Source organism: Gobio gobio (assembly GCF_949357685.1).
Source record: "Gobio gobio genome assembly, chromosome: 4".
NCBI lineage: Eukaryota > Metazoa > Chordata > Actinopteri > Cypriniformes > Gobionidae > Gobio > Gobio gobio.
In genome coordinates this window covers 44,463,625-44,483,048 of record NC_137100.1, presented here as the reverse complement: position 1 = coordinate 44,483,048, position 19,424 = coordinate 44,463,625, and the positions used below count along the sequence as shown (strand labels likewise).

Below are 19,424 nucleotides of genomic sequence, written 5' to 3'. Positions count from 1 at the left end.
CCTAATGGCCTCTGCTAGAAATCGTATTATGGGCCGTGGTTGGATCTTCCATCAGGACAACGATCCAAAACAAACATCAAAATCAACACACAAATGTGTCACTGAGCACAAAATGAAGCAACAAATAATTATGGCCAACGTGTTTTGGAGAAAAGCATTTATTTCATAATGTGATTTACCCCCTACTTTCAATTCTTTTACTTCAATGAAAGGTTAGATTTTTACACATTTTTAAATAAAAGATCAAAAGGATAAACATTGCAGATTTATTTATTACAGCCATCTATGATCATATTTATAAGGGGTGCCAATAATTCTGACCACAACTGTACAAAAATTATATTTGCTATTGTCTCCCATTCACCCTAGAAGTGTACCCAACAATGATGACTTCCGCTTCTGAGAACCCCGGAATGTGGGTCCATTTCTAAACAGGTGTCCCAAACTCACCTTCTGCAGTGTCGTGTCATTCTTTAAAAATGGCTTTTATGGATTTTTATGAGTCATGTATTGCTGGTTAACATGTCCCCTCAGTTAGACCCAGCTGGTAGATTTCATACACCATTTTGGGGACAAAAATTACCATATATAATGGTTACAAATTACAAATATTGTGCATTATGACAAAATAAACATACATACATAGACATATTTCATAAACAGCTCAGTATACACACTAGAAGTAATAAGTCACATAACAGCAGGGTTATTTTAGAATTGTATTTTAATTTTAATTTTAGTTTCATTTTTAGTAATTTATTGCATGTTGCAATTATTTTGCAGTTTTAGCTTTAATTCAGCTTCAGTTTTTACTTCCACTTAGTAATTGTATTACTGAAAACTTAATTTCAGTTAGTTATCAAGGCAACATTTCTAATTGTTAAAAAGTTTTTCATCTAATTTTTAAATTTTATTTTATTAAAACGTTTAACGTTTTTAATTGTTTCACTTTTAGCTAACTATAATAACTGTACATGGTATCTTTATGGATACAGAACTGTTTTGAAACCCCAGAGCCACAGAATTTAAATGATTTAGAATTTCCAATTGCAAGACTGATGCCATTTGTGATGCCTTTGTGTGTGTTTTTATACCTTGCTGATTCTTTCCACTCCAGCTCATCTCCCTCGTGTTGCAGCGTGTCCATCTCAGTGAAAAGAGTGGGTGTGGGCATGGTCTCCTCCTCATCCCCTAAAATGTACCGCAGTCGCTCTGCTGCAGGGGACACTGTGAAATGAATAGGAATAGAAGTGATTGAAAACTTGCTTGGAACTCACTCGGAGATCAAAATGAGATAGCCGAAATAAAAAGTGCAGTGGCATGCAGCACCACACACAGTGAATGTATTTGCCCAAAAGTTGAGAAGAAACAACAAGGACCCCCACCCCCCACTGTGTATGTTTGACATGGTGCTGTGATGATTGCCTTTGCCTGGAGGAACACCTGCACAGTGTAAGTCATTGTTCATTAATTTTCTGGGTGAGGACTAAATCTGTGAGCTGTGACTGAAGCTGAGAATCCACACTGTGCTTGTTTTTCTGGCCTTGTTTGAGGTGATGTCATGTTGATACATCCAGGTCTTTTTGTGTTTTCATTTCTTTGCTCAACATTTCTCAGCTCTAACACCTGTTAGGTACATCTTTTCCTCTTACTATGGTTTGATCATCACTGCCTGTTTCATCCACATGGAGGCTTCCTGAGGACTAAAGACATGACTCAAGAAGACACATGGAGAACAGAAGCCCAGATGTCAAGATGTGAATGAGGTGCCAGCATAATAAAGACCCGAGAAAGAGCCTCTTTTAATGCCAGTGTGCACGCATGAAAGTCAAACTTCACAAGTGAGAGAATAAGAGTCCTTAAAACGATCAACTTTCAGTCCATTATATGTGAAGCTTGTTAGACTAAACACATAAAACACAGCTGACAGTAAAAAGGGAGTTTTAATAAAAAGGCAAGAGGCAAAAATGCTAATTGCACTGCCATCATGGACACTTCAATTATCATAATTCAGCAATATGAAAAAGTGATTACTAAGAAACTGTTGACTGAATTGAATTTTAATACCAAATTATTAAAAAGCTCAGTCTAAGCATCAATGCATAAATCTCATTGTGAACAATTTGTCCATGCATAGGCTATGTTTTATGTCCATGCATAGGCTATGTTCTATTATTTTGTTTTCAAAATGTCATAACTGGATAACTATAACTATAACTTCCGTTATAAACTACAGACTTCTCTCTAGCTGGTGACATGTGCAGGTCCAATCGTTTGGTCCACATTAACCCGAGTGCAACGCCCGCCCACACCTTAAAGTCTCATTTTAGATAATCCGTTACACTGAGATGTACGTCACAATCCTCACAATACAGAAGAAAAGGTCAGTACTTCGGTTTCATCACAACTTTAAATATTTACTGTTACAGATGATGGAATGTCTACTGAAGCTGCACTGAGGTGATGTTACTCATAGCTGTAAGTGAGGCCAGGAAAGATCAATAGCATTGGCTGTATCCGAACTCGCCCCCTATACCCAATATAGGGCGCTATTTGAGGGGACTGCCATTTGTAGCGGTATCCGAAACCATGGTGGACGTTATTGAGTGCACTCAATCCCATAATGCAACGCAATAATGAGTGTACAACTGATGTACACTCAACAGTATATGCACTCAACGGCTAGAGAATACCCATAATGCACTGTGAGGGTCATGCTGAATGAAGTTGGCGCCCACAACTGAATCGTCCATCCATTTTCCAAACCGCTGGTCCAATGTGGGTAGAGCGTAATATCACACAGGTATAAATTCCTTTTTAATTGATTATTAAATGGTTTAATTGAGGTTTATACAGTTCCCTTTCGTTCAGTCACTACGACGTAACGTTAGTGACTAACGAATGGGGGTTTCGCTTAGAAGCCTATCATCTTCGAGCTTAGAGAAAACGCCCAATGGCGTGCCAATGCCATGGGGCATGCGGAATTTGCATACGTAACTCCGCCTCACCGCGTGAGTATATAAGGAAGTACGTGGCAATATCGCATTCTGTTTCTGCTTTCGGAGCCAAGAGGACCTCTTCACTCCTACAGCCTTCTGAGACTTGTCAGCTTCTTCGAGACGAGCAGCTTTCCAGTCGGTGTTGGTGTGACGGCGCGTTCCAGTGATCGCATACTTCCTGCCTGTTGATCTGCGCAGTGGTCTGTCTGACAGCTGGTGTGTGTTTCCCTGGGCGCTTCGGCATCGACTGCAAAGTTTTCCTCTCACAAAAGAGCTTGCACGTGACACGTCCTTTTCAGGATGTTTCGTCCGTGCACTTCTGGGTGCGGTAGATCTCTTCTGTCTTTCGACGGGCACGAGCGCTGCGTGACGTGTTTGGGCTTTCAGCACGCTCAGGCAGCGCTCGTGGATGACTCATGTTCTCTCTGCGGGAACCTGGCCATCTCGGTGCTACGATCAAGACTCCGTGAATTCCGTGCTGATGCCGGAATGAGAGTCCCCTCTGCCACCCCCCAATCTGATGTCTCCCCTGGAGGCGGCACTTTGGCAGGTGGCCAGGGTGATCTGAGGGTGACGGTGTGGAACAAAGCTCTGACGCTAGTTCCTCGGCCCACACCCCCCTCTCATGCACCTGACCCGGCCCGTGCTCAAGCGTCTACATCGGGGCCGGCTCCTGCTGTCCCGACTGTGGCGTTTGGCGCGGCGGAGGACGAAGAGATGTCTATCGCCGCATCACAAGGTGGGCTGGAGTCATCTGAGGATGATGATTCGGCTGTGCTACCACCCTCGGGTGCGCCAGCATTGCCCGAGTCGGACCCAGAATTGACAGCCATGCTGTCTCGGGCCGCCGCAGCGCTTGGGTTGGAGTGGAACCCTCCGCCTCAGCCTGAGCGTTCGCGGTTGGACGATTGGTTTTTGGGGGCGGCGCGCTCGGACACCCGTCGACCGCTCCTCCAATTCCTTTCTTCCCCGAGGTGCATGAAGAGATTGCGCGTTCCTGGAAGTCCCCGTTGTCTTCCCACGAACGTTTGGCGAACTCTTCTGCCTTCACCTCCCTCGATGGAGCCGCGGCTCATGGGTACACTGGGGTCCCCCCAGTCGAACGTTCTGTTGCGATGCAACTGTGTCCTCAGAGCGCTTCGTCCTGGCGTGGTGACCCAAAGCACCCCTCCAAAGCCTGTAGGTTTTCGTCATCCCTGGTGGTAAAGTCCTATAGAGCTGCGGGGCAGGCCGCTGCTTCTTTGCATACCATGGCAACTCTTCAGGCTTATCAAGCCAAGTTGCTGTGTGATATGCACGAGGGGGGGGCTGACCCAGGACTCAGCAATGAGTTGCGTGCCGGTCACCGACCTCGCTCTCCGGGCGACGAAGGTGACCGCACGCTCCCTGGGTCAGGTGATGTCCACAAATGTGGTCCAGGAGCGACACCTATGGCTCACCCTGGCCGATATGCGTGACGCTGAGCGAACCCGTTTCCTAAACGCCCCCATATCCCAGGATGGGCTATTCGGCGGAGCGGTCGAGAGCTTCGCCCAACAGTTCTCGGCCGTTCAGAAGCAGACTGAGGCTATAAAACACATACTGCCCCGGCGGTCAGCTGCTGCCTCCACCCCACCGCCCGCGCAGTTGCCTCAGCCTGCTCGCCGCCGAGGGCGCCCTCCTGCGGCTCCCTCTACCTCTGCGCCACCCAAGCAGCAGCCTCCACCCGGGCCGCGCAGAGGCAGCCGCAGGAAGGCGTCCCAGTCCGCTCCAGCCCCGCAGCCCGCGAAAAAACGCCAGGCTAAGCGGCACTCCTGATGCGGACGGCTCAGGGATGGGCAGTTCTTTCCAGGAGACGGCAGCAGGGCCGGGGGAGAATCTTTTGTTCAGCTGCTGGCCCCCGGGTCAGCAGCACCCTAATGTGGTTAAAGAAAGAACTAACAACCCCATCCCTGAGCCCCCAGAGATCGGTGACGGCAGTGCGCGCCACCCTCGGGTCTCGCCACTCTCGTCCCTCTCTGTCGCCAGCCCCCTGGCAGAGCAGACCCCAGTGGAACGTGCGTCCTTCCCTGGTCTCCTCTGTCAGGGCGCAGCCGTTAACCGTGCCCCGACCCCGGGACGCCCAACAGCCTCCCCTGTCCGGGCCGGTAACGCTGCCTCGCTGCCCCACCCTGGGTACGTCTGCCGTCCGTATGACCCCGTTGGTGCAGTCTCTGGAAGCATGGCTTCAGCTTCCGGGGCTGTCCCGCTGGGTTGCGCGGACCGTCAGGCTCGGCTACGCGATTCAGTTCGCGCAGGCTCCTCCCCATTACAGGGGAGTCCGCTATACCGTGACCGGGGCCCATGCCCCCGTCATGCGTGCGGAGATTGCCACTCTACTGGCGAAGGGTGCGATCGAGCCTGTCCCTCCGGCCGAAATGAGGTCGGGGTTCTACAGCCCCTACACAATGAAGTAGGGGCTGTAGAACCCCGACCTCATTTCGGCCGGAGGGAAATGAGAAGTTTCCCTTACCCTTGTCCCTTGTCCTTACCCAAGAAAACTGGCGGGTTACGACCAATCCTGGACCTTCGCATCTTGAACCGATCCCTTCACCGGCTTCCGTTCAAGATGTTGACTGCGAAACGCCTTTTCGAATGCGTTCGTCCTTACGATTGGTTTGCAGCGATCGACCTGAAGGACGCCTACTTTCATGTCTCCATCCTTCCTCGACACAGACCGTTCCTACGGTTTGCTTTCGAGGGGCGGGCATATCAGTACGCGGTTCTCCCTTTCGGGCTATCTCTGTCCCCTCGCGTCTTCACGAAGATTGCCGAGGCAGCCCTTGCGCCCCTTCGGCAGCACGGGGTCCGCATCCTGAACTACCTCGACGACTGGCTCATACTGGGCCACTCTCGAGAGCAGGTGTGCGAACACAGAGATCTGGTTCTCCACCACTTAGCCCGTCTGGGCCTTCGGGTCAACTGGGAAAAGAGCAAACTTTGCCCCGTGCAGAGGATCTCTTTTCTCGGTATGGAGATCGGCTCGGTCGCCATGTGCGCGCAGCTTACAAGCGAGCGCGCGCAGTCTCTGCTGACTTGCCTCCGTCAAATCGAGAGCAAGAGTGCGGTTCCACTGAAACTATTTCAGAGGCTCCTGGGGCATATGGCATCTGCAGCCGCGGTAACGCCGCTCGGATTGCTTCATATGAGACCGCTTCAGCACTGGCTTCGCGATCGAGTCCCGAGATGGGCATGGCAGTCTGGCACGCTCCGGGTCCAAGTGACTCGGGCCTGCTTACAGACGTTCACCCCGTGGTCGAACCTCAGTTTTCTACGGGCCGGTGTGCCCTTAGAACGAGTTTCCAGGCATGTTGTCGTATCGACGGATGCCTCTGCCACGGGCTGGGGTGCCATGTGCAATGGACAAGCAGCCGCGGGCTCCTGGACAGGACCCCAGCGCCTCCTGCATGTCAATTGCCTCGAGTTGCTGGCAGTACGGTTCGCCCTGCACCGCTTCCGAGCGCTGCTGAAGGGTCAACATGTGCTTGTCCGGTCAGACAACACGGCCGTAGTAGCGTACATCAACCACCAGGGCGGTCTACGCTCCCGCCGTATGTCTCAACTCGCCCGCCATCTCATCCTATGGAGTCAGAAGCGCCTGAGGTCCCTTCGTGCTGTCCATATTCCGGGAGTCCTGAACCACGCAGCCGACGAGCTCTCGCGGTTTCAGCCTCTCCCGGGAGAATGGAGACTCCATCCCCAGACGGTTCAGCTGATTTGGGAACAGTTCGGCGACGCACAGGTAGATCTGTTTGCCTCCCACGACTCTTCCCACTGCAGCCTGTACTATTCCCTGACCGAGGGCACGCTCGGCACGGATGCACTGGCGCACAGCTGGCCGCGGGGCCTACGCAAATGTGCGTTCCCCCCAGTGAGCCTACTCGCACAGCTCCTGTGCAAGATCAGGGAGGACAAGGAGCAGGTCCTTTTGGTCGCCCCGTACTGGCACGGCCGGACCTGGTTCCCCGAACTCATACTCCTTGCGACAGCCCCTCCCTGGCCTATTCCTCTGAGACCGGACCTCCTTACTCAGAGACGGGGCACCCTATGGCACCCGCGTCCCGACCTCTGGAGCCTCCACGTGTGGCTCCTAGACGGGACGCGGCAGGTTTGAGTGGCCTGCCACCTACGGTGGTCGCCACCATCACTTCCGCTAGGGCAGAGTCCACTCGGCATGCCTATGCGTTGAAGTGGAACCTCTTCGTCACCTGGTGCTCTTCCCGCCAAGAAGACCCCTGGAAATGCCCGATCGGGTCCGTGCTTGAGTTTCTCCAAGAGGAGCTGGAGCGAAGGCTGTCTCCCTCCACCCTCAAAGTATATGTGGCCGCTATATCTGCCCACCACGATCTCATGGAGAACAAGAAGGTAAGTCAGCACGACCTGGTCATCAGGTTCCTGAGGGGAGCGAGGAGACTGAATCCTCCTCGCTCTCCTCTCGTACCCTCTTGGGACCTCGCAGTAGTGTTAAGTGCTCTGCAGAGACCTCCCTTTGAGCCTTTGCGGTCGGTTGATATTAAGTTCCTGTCTATGAAGACGGCTCTGCTGACCGCATTGGCCTCAGTTAAGAGGGTCGGGGACCTGCAGGCATTTTCGGTTGACGAAGCATGCCTGGAGTTCGGGCCGGCTAACTCTCACGTGATCCTGAGACCCCGGCCTGGATATGTGCCCAAGGTTCCCACCACTCCGTTTAAGGACCAGGTGGTGAAGCTGCAAGCGCTGCCTTTGGAGGAGGCAGACCCAGCCTTGGCATTGCTCTGTCCAGTACGCGCCCTCCGCGCCTACGTAGACATGACGCAGTGTTTCAGGACCTCAGACCAGCTCTTTGTCTGTTATGGTGGAGAGCGGAAGGGAAGTGCTCTCTCAAAGCAAAGGCTGTCTCACTGGATAGTGGACACCATTGCTTCGGCTTACCAGCAGCAAGGTCGACCATGTCCCCTTGGTGTGAGGGCACACTCCACTAGGAGTGTGGCCTCCTCTTGGGCTTTAGCGCATGGCGCCTCGCTAGCAGACATCTGCAGAGCTGCAGGCTGGGCGACACCTAACACATTCGCCAGATTCTACAATCTCCGAGTGGAGCCAGTGTCCGACTATCTACTCGCCCCCCCGAGGGGCCGGTAATGGACCAGGCTCAGGTGTCTTCGCTTGCTCGCCATTCCACTCCTCGGACTGGATACGTGCGATTCTTTCCTCAGGTGAGCTCCCCGAGAGCCCTGAGCTCCTCCAGCACTGTCGACGCCGTCATCAGTTCAGTCTGCCCTTTCGAGCCCAGACCCTCATGTCCGGCCAGGTGCCCCATGTGCATGGTTCCCTTCCGGCGACCCCCACATGTGTATTTCACCATAAGCCTCCGCAGTGAGCGGGTTTCTTCCCTTGGCGTGTCCCCGCCACCCCTAGGGTTAAAAATCCACCTTCGGCTGGTACCCTAGAGATCTTCCATATGCAGCCCTTAGCGGGTCATATGTGTCTCTTAAGTCCTCCCCACGGGTAGGCATCTTGGCATTCCCTCACTGGGGTATGCTTCCCAGTGTACCTTGGTATTCCTGTGTTAAGTGGGAGTCCTTCGTCCGTATTAGTCTTACGACAGGGTACTCACACTTACGCAGGGCGCTGGAAGACAGCTGAGTGGCGGGATTATATTGGGACCCCCATTTGTTAGTCACTAACGTTACGTCGTAGTGACTGAACGAAAGGGAACGTCTCGGTTACGGATGTAACCCTCGTTCCCTGAGGAGGGAACGGAGACGTAACGTCCCGTTGCCACTTCAGCTGTGCTACCTGGAATGCAGGAGTTCAGTCTTGGCTCCTCAAGCAGGTAACATAATGCGATATTGCCACGTACTTCCTTATATACTCACGCGGTGAGGCGGAGTTACGTATGCAAATTCCGCATGCCCCATGGCATTGGCACGCCATTGGGCGTTTTCTCTAAGCTCGAAGATGATAGGCTTCTAAGCGAAACCCCCATTCGTTAGTCACTAACGTTACGTCTCCGTTCCCTCCTCAGGGAACGAGGGTTACAACCGTAACCGAGACGTTTCCATGACAGAGTTCAAAATAAATATTTTTTATTACCACTACCATTTTAATTTCAAATGATTATTAAACAGCAAGCACAAACTATGCAAAAGCGGCAGCCCTTCTGGCACACTCAGAATTCGCTCACTCGTTTTCATCCACTCCTTCAAGTGGACTATATTAGTGGAATAATGTGAATGAGGGTGGAGGGGGCGATTTTGAACACAGCTATTGAGTTCCATGTCAGCAGCAAAGGAGTTTATGAGCTTTTTAGCCCATGTCAGAGGCATTAGTGCTGAAAAAATGGGAGATTTTCAGCAATAAAGCTGCTTAGTCATGATGTATTTGTAGGCCAAACAGGCAAGCTAATTCGCCATAGTTTCCCAAGATCTACTGTATGAGCAGCGTTACTTGAAAAAAAAAAATCATGTTTTGTACCATTACATAAATTATCTTAATTTAGTGATTTCTTTTACAACATAAATTGCTCACAAGTAGTGTTAGCAACTTATGTTGTAAAAGAAATAGACAAGCAAGAAAAATTATATCCTTGTGGTTGTAGTCCTTTTTTAATTGTTTATGTTGCCTTGGCAACTAACTGAAATAACATAGGTTGAAGTACTAAAATTACTAAAACTTTAACTGAATAAAAATAAATTAAATCTAAATATACCTAAAACACACTACACACAAAAAAACTAATAAAAATTACAAAAGCACATTACAAAATTTCTAAAACTAAATTAAAATGAAAACTGAAAATATAAATATAAAAAAGCTAATTTAAAATAATAAATAATGTAATAGTACATAAATTAAAGTAAATAAAACTGGATAGCATGTAAAAACACAGCCACTCCAAAATTCATGTTTGAAGAATGACTGTATGTAAAAGTCATAAAAGTCTCACAGACCTTATTTTCCTCAAAAATAAAAAAACACAGATCTAGAAACTCCCCTAGGGAACCCGCTGTTAATTGCAATTCTGTTCTGGGTTTTAGGACAACTGATCAGCTTATTTCGCATGTGATCTTATTTTGACTTCAATTGTAGCCCATTTCGTACAAGATAAGTATATTATTAGTGCGTTAATGTAGCATAAAAGTAAGAAATGAAAGTGCGTTGCCTTGTGTTTTCTCTGAATGTTTACGTATTTCATTGTTCTGTGCTGACTGCAAACTTTGATGCCCCATAAGTTGTTTATTCTCAAGCGTTTAGAGATGCATCACCATAATTGTTTTTCATGGTCTTCTATTCTGCAGTGATGACTCTATCCTGCCTTCGGCACAGCAGGATATTTAGTGAGGGTGCGGGGTATATCCGATAAACCCAACACAACTATATTTCACACACACAAACACACACGCGCAGAAACGTACAGCAGAATTGCTCCCTATAGTCCTCTTGAATTTGCATTCTCACTTCCATATACATTTCCTTGAGTCTACGGCTTCAGGCCATTTGAATTTTAACTATTTCCCATCTTTTACACTTGTGATTCTACATTCTACTACCTGTTTTTGTGGGGTCACCAGTCTTTTGGGTCACCATATTGGCAATAAAAAAGTAGAACGTTTTTTTTTTCTTATCCTGCTCAGTAACAAGACACAAGTATCATCGGCCCCACTTTCTATTAGGTGGCCTTAACTACTATGTACTTACATCAAAAAATAAGTACAATGTACTTATTGTGTTCATATTGTATTGCAAAACACTTTTGCTGACATTGAGGTGGGATATGGGTAGGGTTAGGGACAGATGTGGTGGTATGGGTAAGTTTAAGGGTAGGGTTAGGTGTAAGGGAAGTGTCAACAGTGTAATTACAAATGTAACTACAGAAATTAATTACAGATGTAATTACGTGCAGGTTTATTTAAAAATCTAAGTACAATGTAAAGACATGTATGTACACAATAAGTGCATTGTATCAAATGATTAATTAAAATGTAAGTACATAGTAGTTAAGGCCACCTAATATAAAGTGGGTCCGTATGATCATATGATGTAATATACTGGACACACTTTACAAATCACTAATGTGAAGGACTTCAAGCTCAGTTTCAGAACTGATTGAGGACTCACTGGTTCTGTTGATGTCTGGTGGCAGGTTGTGTTCCGGTTGATCCAGACCTCCCGCCTCGAGATCGTACCGGTCTCTGTCATCACAATCATAGTGTTCGTGTCTGTGATGGTCGTGCCTTGGAAGTCTTCGTTCTACATCTGCATCACGACTCGACATGGACGACCGTCTCCGCCTGCGTTTGCGACGGTAACCGCGGGGGACTGGCACACCAATGTAGATAGATTGATGGTCTGAGAGAGGCAGATCACACTATGAGAAGAAGCTTAACAACATATTGTTCGAGGTCTTGAATTGCATTGATTTTGGAAAGTAATTTCATGCTCCATAGAAAATGTTCATTCAATGCTCATTCAAGCCAACATGTTCAAGACCAAAACTGGCATGATCTGGTGTAACTGTTGGAGTAGCCCTCAATAGTGACATTGTAAGATCAATAAATAGCCTATTTATTTGAAATAATTCTTCATGCTTCCAGTTATGTCAAAGTACAGACACTTGATACAAGAGAATATCTATCCATAAGAAAAACATACAGTTTAAATCCACTTTCATCCTGCTATTCATCAAAATTATTAGAGCAAAGCAATTGTTGGACAGATCCATTAAAATATGAATAAATGTTTTTATTATTATTATTATAATGAAAAAGCTTTCAAACGTTTTGAGTGTTTGCATAGCATTTCAAAGAGCTGTAGAGCTGTTTTCAACATTAATAAGAAATGTTTCTTGAGTACCAAAGAGACATTTCTTTAAACAAGACTTCTTTCAAAAAAAAAGAAGTAAAAACATGTTTTACCATCCCCAAACTTTTGGATGTAAGATGACCCCATAAGATTCACTGTCAAAAGCACAAAGCAACATTTCATACATTAATTTCTCCCTCAGGGAACACTGTTGCTTTTGTAATTTCATGTCATAACTATAATTATTCCTCATCTTCTTAACGTATGTTTCATGAAATGTGAAGTGGAGGAGGAAAAAAACTGTCTGGTTAATTGCGAAAGCGAGCGGAAATATGACAAACATTTTTAGCTGTTGGCACAGTAATAATAACTAATATGACCATAATGTGCTTTGTACAATGTTTCATTATTCTATCTATTTGAGATGGCAAAATGGCAGGATATTTGTGACACTTTATTTCCTGAGTGGGGTCTGTCAAATCTTAAAAAGATAATGGAAAGAAAAGGACAGAGAGTTCAAATGAGCCTGTTTCTGGCCCAGCATAACCTTGAAGCACACATTCTACATCCTATCTTATATAAACTAAGCAATAAAATGCTGTTTAATGTTTAATAAGCCCATTTTGTTTGTAACTTTATCAAAGGTGGCAAAAGTAAACATTAGAAGATCTCTGACAATTACTACACTCTTAAAATAATATTTTTTTTATTAGCATTGATGATTCCATGAATACATTTTAAAATCCATGGAACATTTCCATTCCACAAAAGGTTCTTAATAGTGGAAAAAGGTTCTTTGGATTATAAAAATGTTCTTTACTTGAAGAAAAGAAGAAATGTACGCTGAAATGTTCTTTGGGGAACCCAAAAAGGTTCTTCTGCATCACTGTGAAAATGATGAGGGTATTTTTAAATATTATCATTATGTTTTAATTATTCCTTTGTTTGATATTTCCTTTAACCAAACTGTGAGTTAAGATAAAATGTCCCAAACTAACCTCACTGCGCAACATGTAACTACTGTCATGCTAATCGCCTGGTTAACCATCAGTTCTTGAATTTGTTTGTGTGTAGGCTATGTGCGTGTGTGTGTACAGGTATATGTGGTTTATGAGGTCACAGGACAAATGTCTATAATGACATGGGTATTACAACGTAAACATGGTTAATGTGGACACTTCCTGTGTCCTCGTAAACCAAATGGCTTAAAAAAACAAACTACAAACTGTGTTTTTTTGAAATTCTAAAGTTTTGTGTGATGGGCAGGTTTAGGGGTAGGATTAGTGTAGGGGAATAGAATATGTGTTTTGAACAGCATAAAAACTATTATGCCAATGGAGAGTCACAGTAAACCATATTCGTGTGTGTGTAGTAGTTTCATGATTTATACTTCTGCGTCGGACCTGCGCCGTAGCCTCTACGCTGTCGGCTACGCGTCGATTTTCATTTATACTTCTGCGTCCTTGTCCGCAGTGACACGCATGCTACACATGCAGAGGGAGCATGTGTACCGCTGAGGGAGGAGTTCTGGCAGACCAATCACAGCGTTTGTGGTCCGCGTAGAATTTACGCGTTGTTACATTTTTGGAGAGATGCGCGTCAGGGTACGTCGTAGGCTACGCGTGCAACACACAGCCTACGACGTAGCTACGGCGTACACTCGAAGCAGAAGTATGAATTGGGCTTAAGGCTACTCACCCTCATCCTCCTCATAGCGGTAACGACTGTTTTCCATGCCTCGATCATGGTCCATCCTGAGAGAATGCAGATAAGAAGATTTAATATTGATAAATATGGCAAAGACAGAATGCAAAAAGGTGTTTGCTGTTTTTGACACTGTGTGTGATGTCAAAGTTGCAAAGCAAATGTGTAACATCCTGAAAATATTTCATATCATCACGCTCTCTCATTATGAGTTCTGATCATGCACAACAGAAGGTCAGAGGCATGACTGGAGGCAGTGGCACACACAGGGTATTGAGCTGCCTGATGAATCTCTGCCAATCACAGATCAATAGTGAAATAATTAACAGAACAAATGACCGATGGAAAGATACATAATTACACGACCAGAGGAAAACTCATGCTGTCTAACTAAAGACCAGTCTCTTCCATTCACTATAAAGCCACACACATTTTCTCACTGGTTATGATTTTGATATACACTTACATTAATGACCACAAATTAAACTTCAACATTTTAGGAGCTGAATTGCAGTGATTTAATTACAACTGTGATATTGAATTACTACTGCCTGCAGGCTTTTAAAGATATTTTGGATACAATCCAACACACAGAGAAAAAGGGTGTCAAAATTGTACCTTTAGGGGTACAACAGCTTGTCGCTGGGGCAGTACCCTTAAAAGGACACATTTGTACCTTGTTTACCACAAAAAGGTTCATAGTAGGACCTTAAGGTACATATTTGTACTCTAAGGTACTAATATGCACCTTTTAGGAGTAAAACAGGTACAAGTATGTCCTTTTAAGGGTACTGCCCCAGCAACAAGCTGTTGTACCCCTAAAGGTACAATTTTGACACCCGTTTCCCTGTGTGAATAAATGTGCAATAGGCTTTTTGTGAACACTACACATTGTGTAAATTGTTTTTGCTTCTAATCAATCTAGCTCTTGTGCAATTTGAAATGAAAATACACTACCATTCGCAAGTTTTTGAAAGAAATGTATATTTTTTCTTGTCAGCAAGGATGCGTTAAATTGATCAAAAGTGACAATAAAGACAGTTATAAAATATGTATATTTCAAATAAATGCCATTCTTTGAAAGAATCCTGATTTTTTTTCCTCACAGTTTCGACAAAAATAGTAAGCATCACAGCTTATTTTAAAATGTAAAAATATTTTACAGCATTACTGCATTTTTGATCAAATAAATGCAGCCTTGGTGAGCATGAGACTTTTCCCCCAAAAAATAATAAAATCTTACCGCCCCCTTATTTTGCACAGTAGTGTGTACTTAAATCAATCAAAAATGTATATAAAAACAACATGCTAATTTATTCTGATCATTAAAGCGGGATATTGACTAAGGGCCTCCAAAGTAATGAATACAGCCAATATATGATGCACCATAATGATCTTTTCCCCCCAAAAGGTTCCTACTTCTCTCTTATTCATAGGATTGCACTATCTTATTCATTGCTCAGATAAGCATGAACTTGCTCAGGAAGGGAATCATAAAATTTTAGATCATAATAAGAAGGCATGGTGTTGCATTTGATTAGCTCTGTTGGGTTCCAAACTGGATAATTAGTTGTCACATTGGTGTCCTTCACACTCAATGGCCAGCAGAGCAAGAGAGAGAACAATGGTGAAAGGGAGATAAAGAGAAATGCTGTCGGCCATCCTCACTCACAGGCTCAATCAATGGGTCCTCATTTGTACTCAACCCACTTACAGCACTGGCCCAGTGTCCTCTCACTCTTCCTGCATGTGTCACTCTAATTTCTTTTTGCTAACCTCCCTATTCTTTTTCACTTTGCGCACTCTCACTCAGACTAACATTTATAATTATTATGTTATGACAGCAGTTGTGTAAAAAATTTTTTTAGGATTCTTTGATGAATAGAAAGTTCAAAAGAACAGTATTTATCTGACATAACATTGTACTTTTGTAACATTGTACTACCGTTCAAAAGTTTTGTTAAAGAAACTTAAAGAAATGAATACAATATTCAGCAAGGATGCATTAAATTGACCAAGTGACAGTAGACATTTATAATGTTGCAAAAGCTTTATATTTCAGATTAATGCTGTTCTTTTGAACTTTCTATTCATTAAATAATCCTGAAAAAAAAACATTTCAACATTGATAATAATAATAAATGTTTCTTGAGCAGTGACTCTAAAGAGTGGAGTAATGATGCTGAAAATTCAGCTTTAAATCACAGAAATAAATAGCATTTTAAAATATATTCAAATAGAAAAAAGTTATTTTAAATTGTAAAAATATTTAACAATAATACTGTTTTTGCTGTATTTTAGATCAAATAAATGCAGCCTTGGTGATAAAAACAGTACAGTTTCCAAACTTTTGACTGGTAGTGTACAGTGACAGGCATTGACAAGAAACAAGAACATATTTATTTGATCAATTCAGCAGATTATCTCATGTATTAAAATGAATAAAGATAATGTAATCACTCATCATTGCATGAGCTTTTTTGAACTAGCATTCAAAAGTTTGGCCTCTGTAAGATTTTTTGGAAAATAATCTCTTATGCTCATTAAGGCTGAATTGAATTGATCAAAAATACAGAAAAACATGTAAACATTGTGAAATTGTATTATTACAATTTAAAACAACTGTTTACTATTTGAATTTATTTACAAATGTAATTTATTCCTGTGTCTCACGATTCACCAGTGAGAGTGGCCCTGATTATCACCTGAGGGCACTCCATCCCGGACTGTCATCACATCAAAGACTACATTACCCATAATACTTTGCCCGGACTCATCATCACTCATTGTTTACACCTGTGTCTCCTTTACCCCATTACCTCAGCCTATATATACCATGTTCACTCTGGCATTCTCTGCAAAGTCTTGTTTAGTGTTACAACTGCATTTGAGCGTTTTCCCTGGTTGACAACCAAAAATCTTTAAAGTAATTTTTCTCAGTTCCACACTATAGCGAGTTAAGGTCTTTTGCCTTTGTAGGGCAGAATAGGACAAAAATTTTACAACAAATATATAGATACAAACAGTGCTTTAAGTTTAAGTATTGTTCCCCGTTTTTGTTGTTTGATTAACATGAACGACACGGACACGAGCGGGTATATGCTATTAGATTGCTTTCTGCAAATTCCACACTGACACACGTCTCCCAATCTTGTTCACTCAAGACTTAACCACCAATATGGACATAGGCATCATTATGTGTGTATTTAAGCGTTCAAGGGCAATAAGCCTAAATATAACACATTCAGTAACTGACATCAGTCTGTGTGTCAGTACCGAATTGAGTTTGTGGTTTACATCGCTTTTATTAACTCTTTTTTTTTAGTGCAATCATACTTTTTATTTGGTCATTCATCCACCTTGCGTCATCACTTTGCCCGGTCCTTGGCGCTTATGCGAGACGGCAGATGAAAAATGTAATGATTCACCTTGGCTCCCACAATCACGGAACTGGAAGAACTGGAGAACTATTAGCTGAAGAATAAAATCAGTTTTATGTGTCTGTGGTAGGTAGGCTACAATCAGAAAGAGATTGGCTGTAATATACGATGCATGATGTTGGTCTCATTTGCAGTCGTAATACAGCTAATTATATTTGGACTAGCGAAAGAAAGAACGAGCCTACAACACCCCGGAATAAAAAACAAACACACGCACACAATGAGCATTTCAATGAGCATTAGAGGTAGTGTTACATGGACATAGAAAAATTAAGACTAGGGATGGGCATTTTTCAAAAATATTGTATTAGAATATTTGGTCTCAAAAAAACCAAATTCGAATATTTGTTTATTTAAATGACGTTATTTTGCGAAAATGAGAAAGAAGTTTTTTTTATTCATCAAGTTTTCATCACCATTTCTGAACAAGCTTGTTATATCTTGAGGTTTTCTTTCAGTTAAAATATTGAACAATATGTGTAAACAAAAAAAATATGCCTTAAGAACAAAAGCATTATAAACTCAAGCAGCGCGAGCGGAAAAAACGCTAATAAAGCAGAGAGCGCCAGTTATCATGCAGAACATACACTCGAGTCGGTATGGTTATCATGTTTATATTGTTTATGTAATTCCAAACATCGAGAGGCAGACGACAACATTATGTGATCAAATACAATCAACTTAACACGCTCAACAGCAATAACTGCAATTTTTAGTGGGATTTATCATGGAATCACTGCATTTACGGCCAGCAAAGCAACGTAAAATTCTAATAGTAGGCCTATTTCTATTTTTCGAATATTAATTACAGTTTGAATATTTCTGCACACCCCTAATTAAGACCTGTTTACATACAATACATAAGCGAATTTAAGACTAACATTTTTATTTTGAAATGTTAGACTTTTTTAGACTTTTTAAGACCCCGCAGAAATTCAATAAATTCAATTAAATTAATAAATTCAATGCTAACTTGTTAATTGATAACACAATGCTTTCGTCACATTAACAAAGCATAGCAATTATATAACACTTAATTTTAGCATTTACTCTCCCTTTCGAGTGTCATGGCAAAGCATGCTGGAAAATATCAATCCCAGCCCAGTTTCAGTTAAATTAAAAGAAACACGTTCATAAAACTCAAAACAAAATGAAAGTTCTATATACTCATAAAAGTCAATTTGATAGAACTAATTAGTTTAATTTAAGTTTACCCTACTCAAACTAATTAATTATTTTGATTAGGGCTGTCAAAAGATTAATCGCGATTAATCGCATCCAAAATAAAAGTTTGTGTTTACATAATATATGTGTGTGTACTCTGTTAATTATTATTTATATATAAATACACACACAAGCATGTATATATTTAAGAAAAAAATATTATTTTTATATATAAAACATTTATATTTATATATATTATAGATTATATAAATGTATATACTATATACATGCAAATATTTCTTAAATATATACATGAATGTGTGTGTATTTATATATAAATAATAATTAACAAAGTACACACATATATATTATGTAAATACAAACTTTTATTTTGGATGCGATTAATCTTTTGACAGCCCTAATTTTGATGCATCATTGCTGAATAAAAGTATTACTTGCTTAAAGAAAAATCTTACTGACCCCAATTTTTTTATATCTTTTGACAAGGTAGATAAAAACATATGTAGCTATGTCACAGAACCCTGACATCATATGTCATGCTGCTCAACAGATTACCCAAATTTCCTTCAGCTACAGCTTGTAACTTTTAATGGGGTATAATGTTTGTTTTTATACTTAAAAATACATTTTTGGTAAAAAAAATTCTTACCTGATCTCAGTAGCAGTGCACGGATGGAGAGGTAAAAAGTTAATCAAAAGGACTCATCAATACAGGAAATCACAGAGGACCACAGCTCTATGGGACACGGGACAAAAAACTGAGCATGTTATGGAACTAATCTGCAACCCTCTTTCAATTAATCACCTATCACATACACACAGACACACCCACTCATGCTAACACATCCACAATGTGCGTCAATAGTATAGACTGGTAACAAGGTCAATAAGTAGATAACTGGGACTCAGGCAAATGGACCATTGAGAGCTGTGCTAAGGGACATTACTGACTCACTGTGCAGTGTGCACTCACATGTTCACATCTGTTCATTTAATGAGACTATTCACTCTGTAAGGGAGGAGGTTTCCCTTCACTAAATCCTGTCCAAAACATTTTGAACTGGTCGTGTTGGAATGCTAAAGAAATACAATGACGTTTATGACGTTATTTGCTGGAATTGGTCATAGCCCCCTATTATATTTTGAGGATACATTTAAAACATGTATATTTTAAGAATATATTTAGCATCACATTCTTAGTGAAATGACATTGGCTACAAAAAAATCTAAATATTTTTCTCTTCTGTTCTCCAGCTGGGATACTCGATTTTGAGGCCTCAGGCTTTTTTTTTTTTAC

The 19,424-nt window shown here is 42.9% G+C and overlaps 1 protein-coding gene across 2 annotated transcripts in view; it reads right to left on the bottom strand.

The window, feature by feature from the left end:
- slc4a5a (solute carrier family 4 member 5a) overlaps positions 1–18,911 on the bottom strand; it is a 52,204-nt gene extending 33,293 nt beyond the window's left edge. Inside the window, exons 1-4 of one of the 2 annotated variants that reach the window (XM_079815575.1) lie at positions 18,777–18,911; positions 13,497–13,552; positions 11,115–11,345; positions 1,095–1,227 (exon numbers count right to left, since the gene is read on the bottom strand). In XM_079815575.1, the coding sequence (XP_079671701.1) occupies positions 1,095–1,227; positions 11,115–11,345; positions 13,497–13,551 (419 nt within the window). In that variant the 5' untranslated portion in view covers position 13,552; positions 18,777–18,911. The remainder of the gene's footprint in view (positions 1–1,094; positions 1,228–11,114; positions 11,346–13,496; positions 13,553–18,776) is intronic. The other variant, XM_079815574.1, reaches the window with a different exon arrangement.
- Between the last annotated feature and the right edge of the window lie 513 nt (positions 18,912–19,424).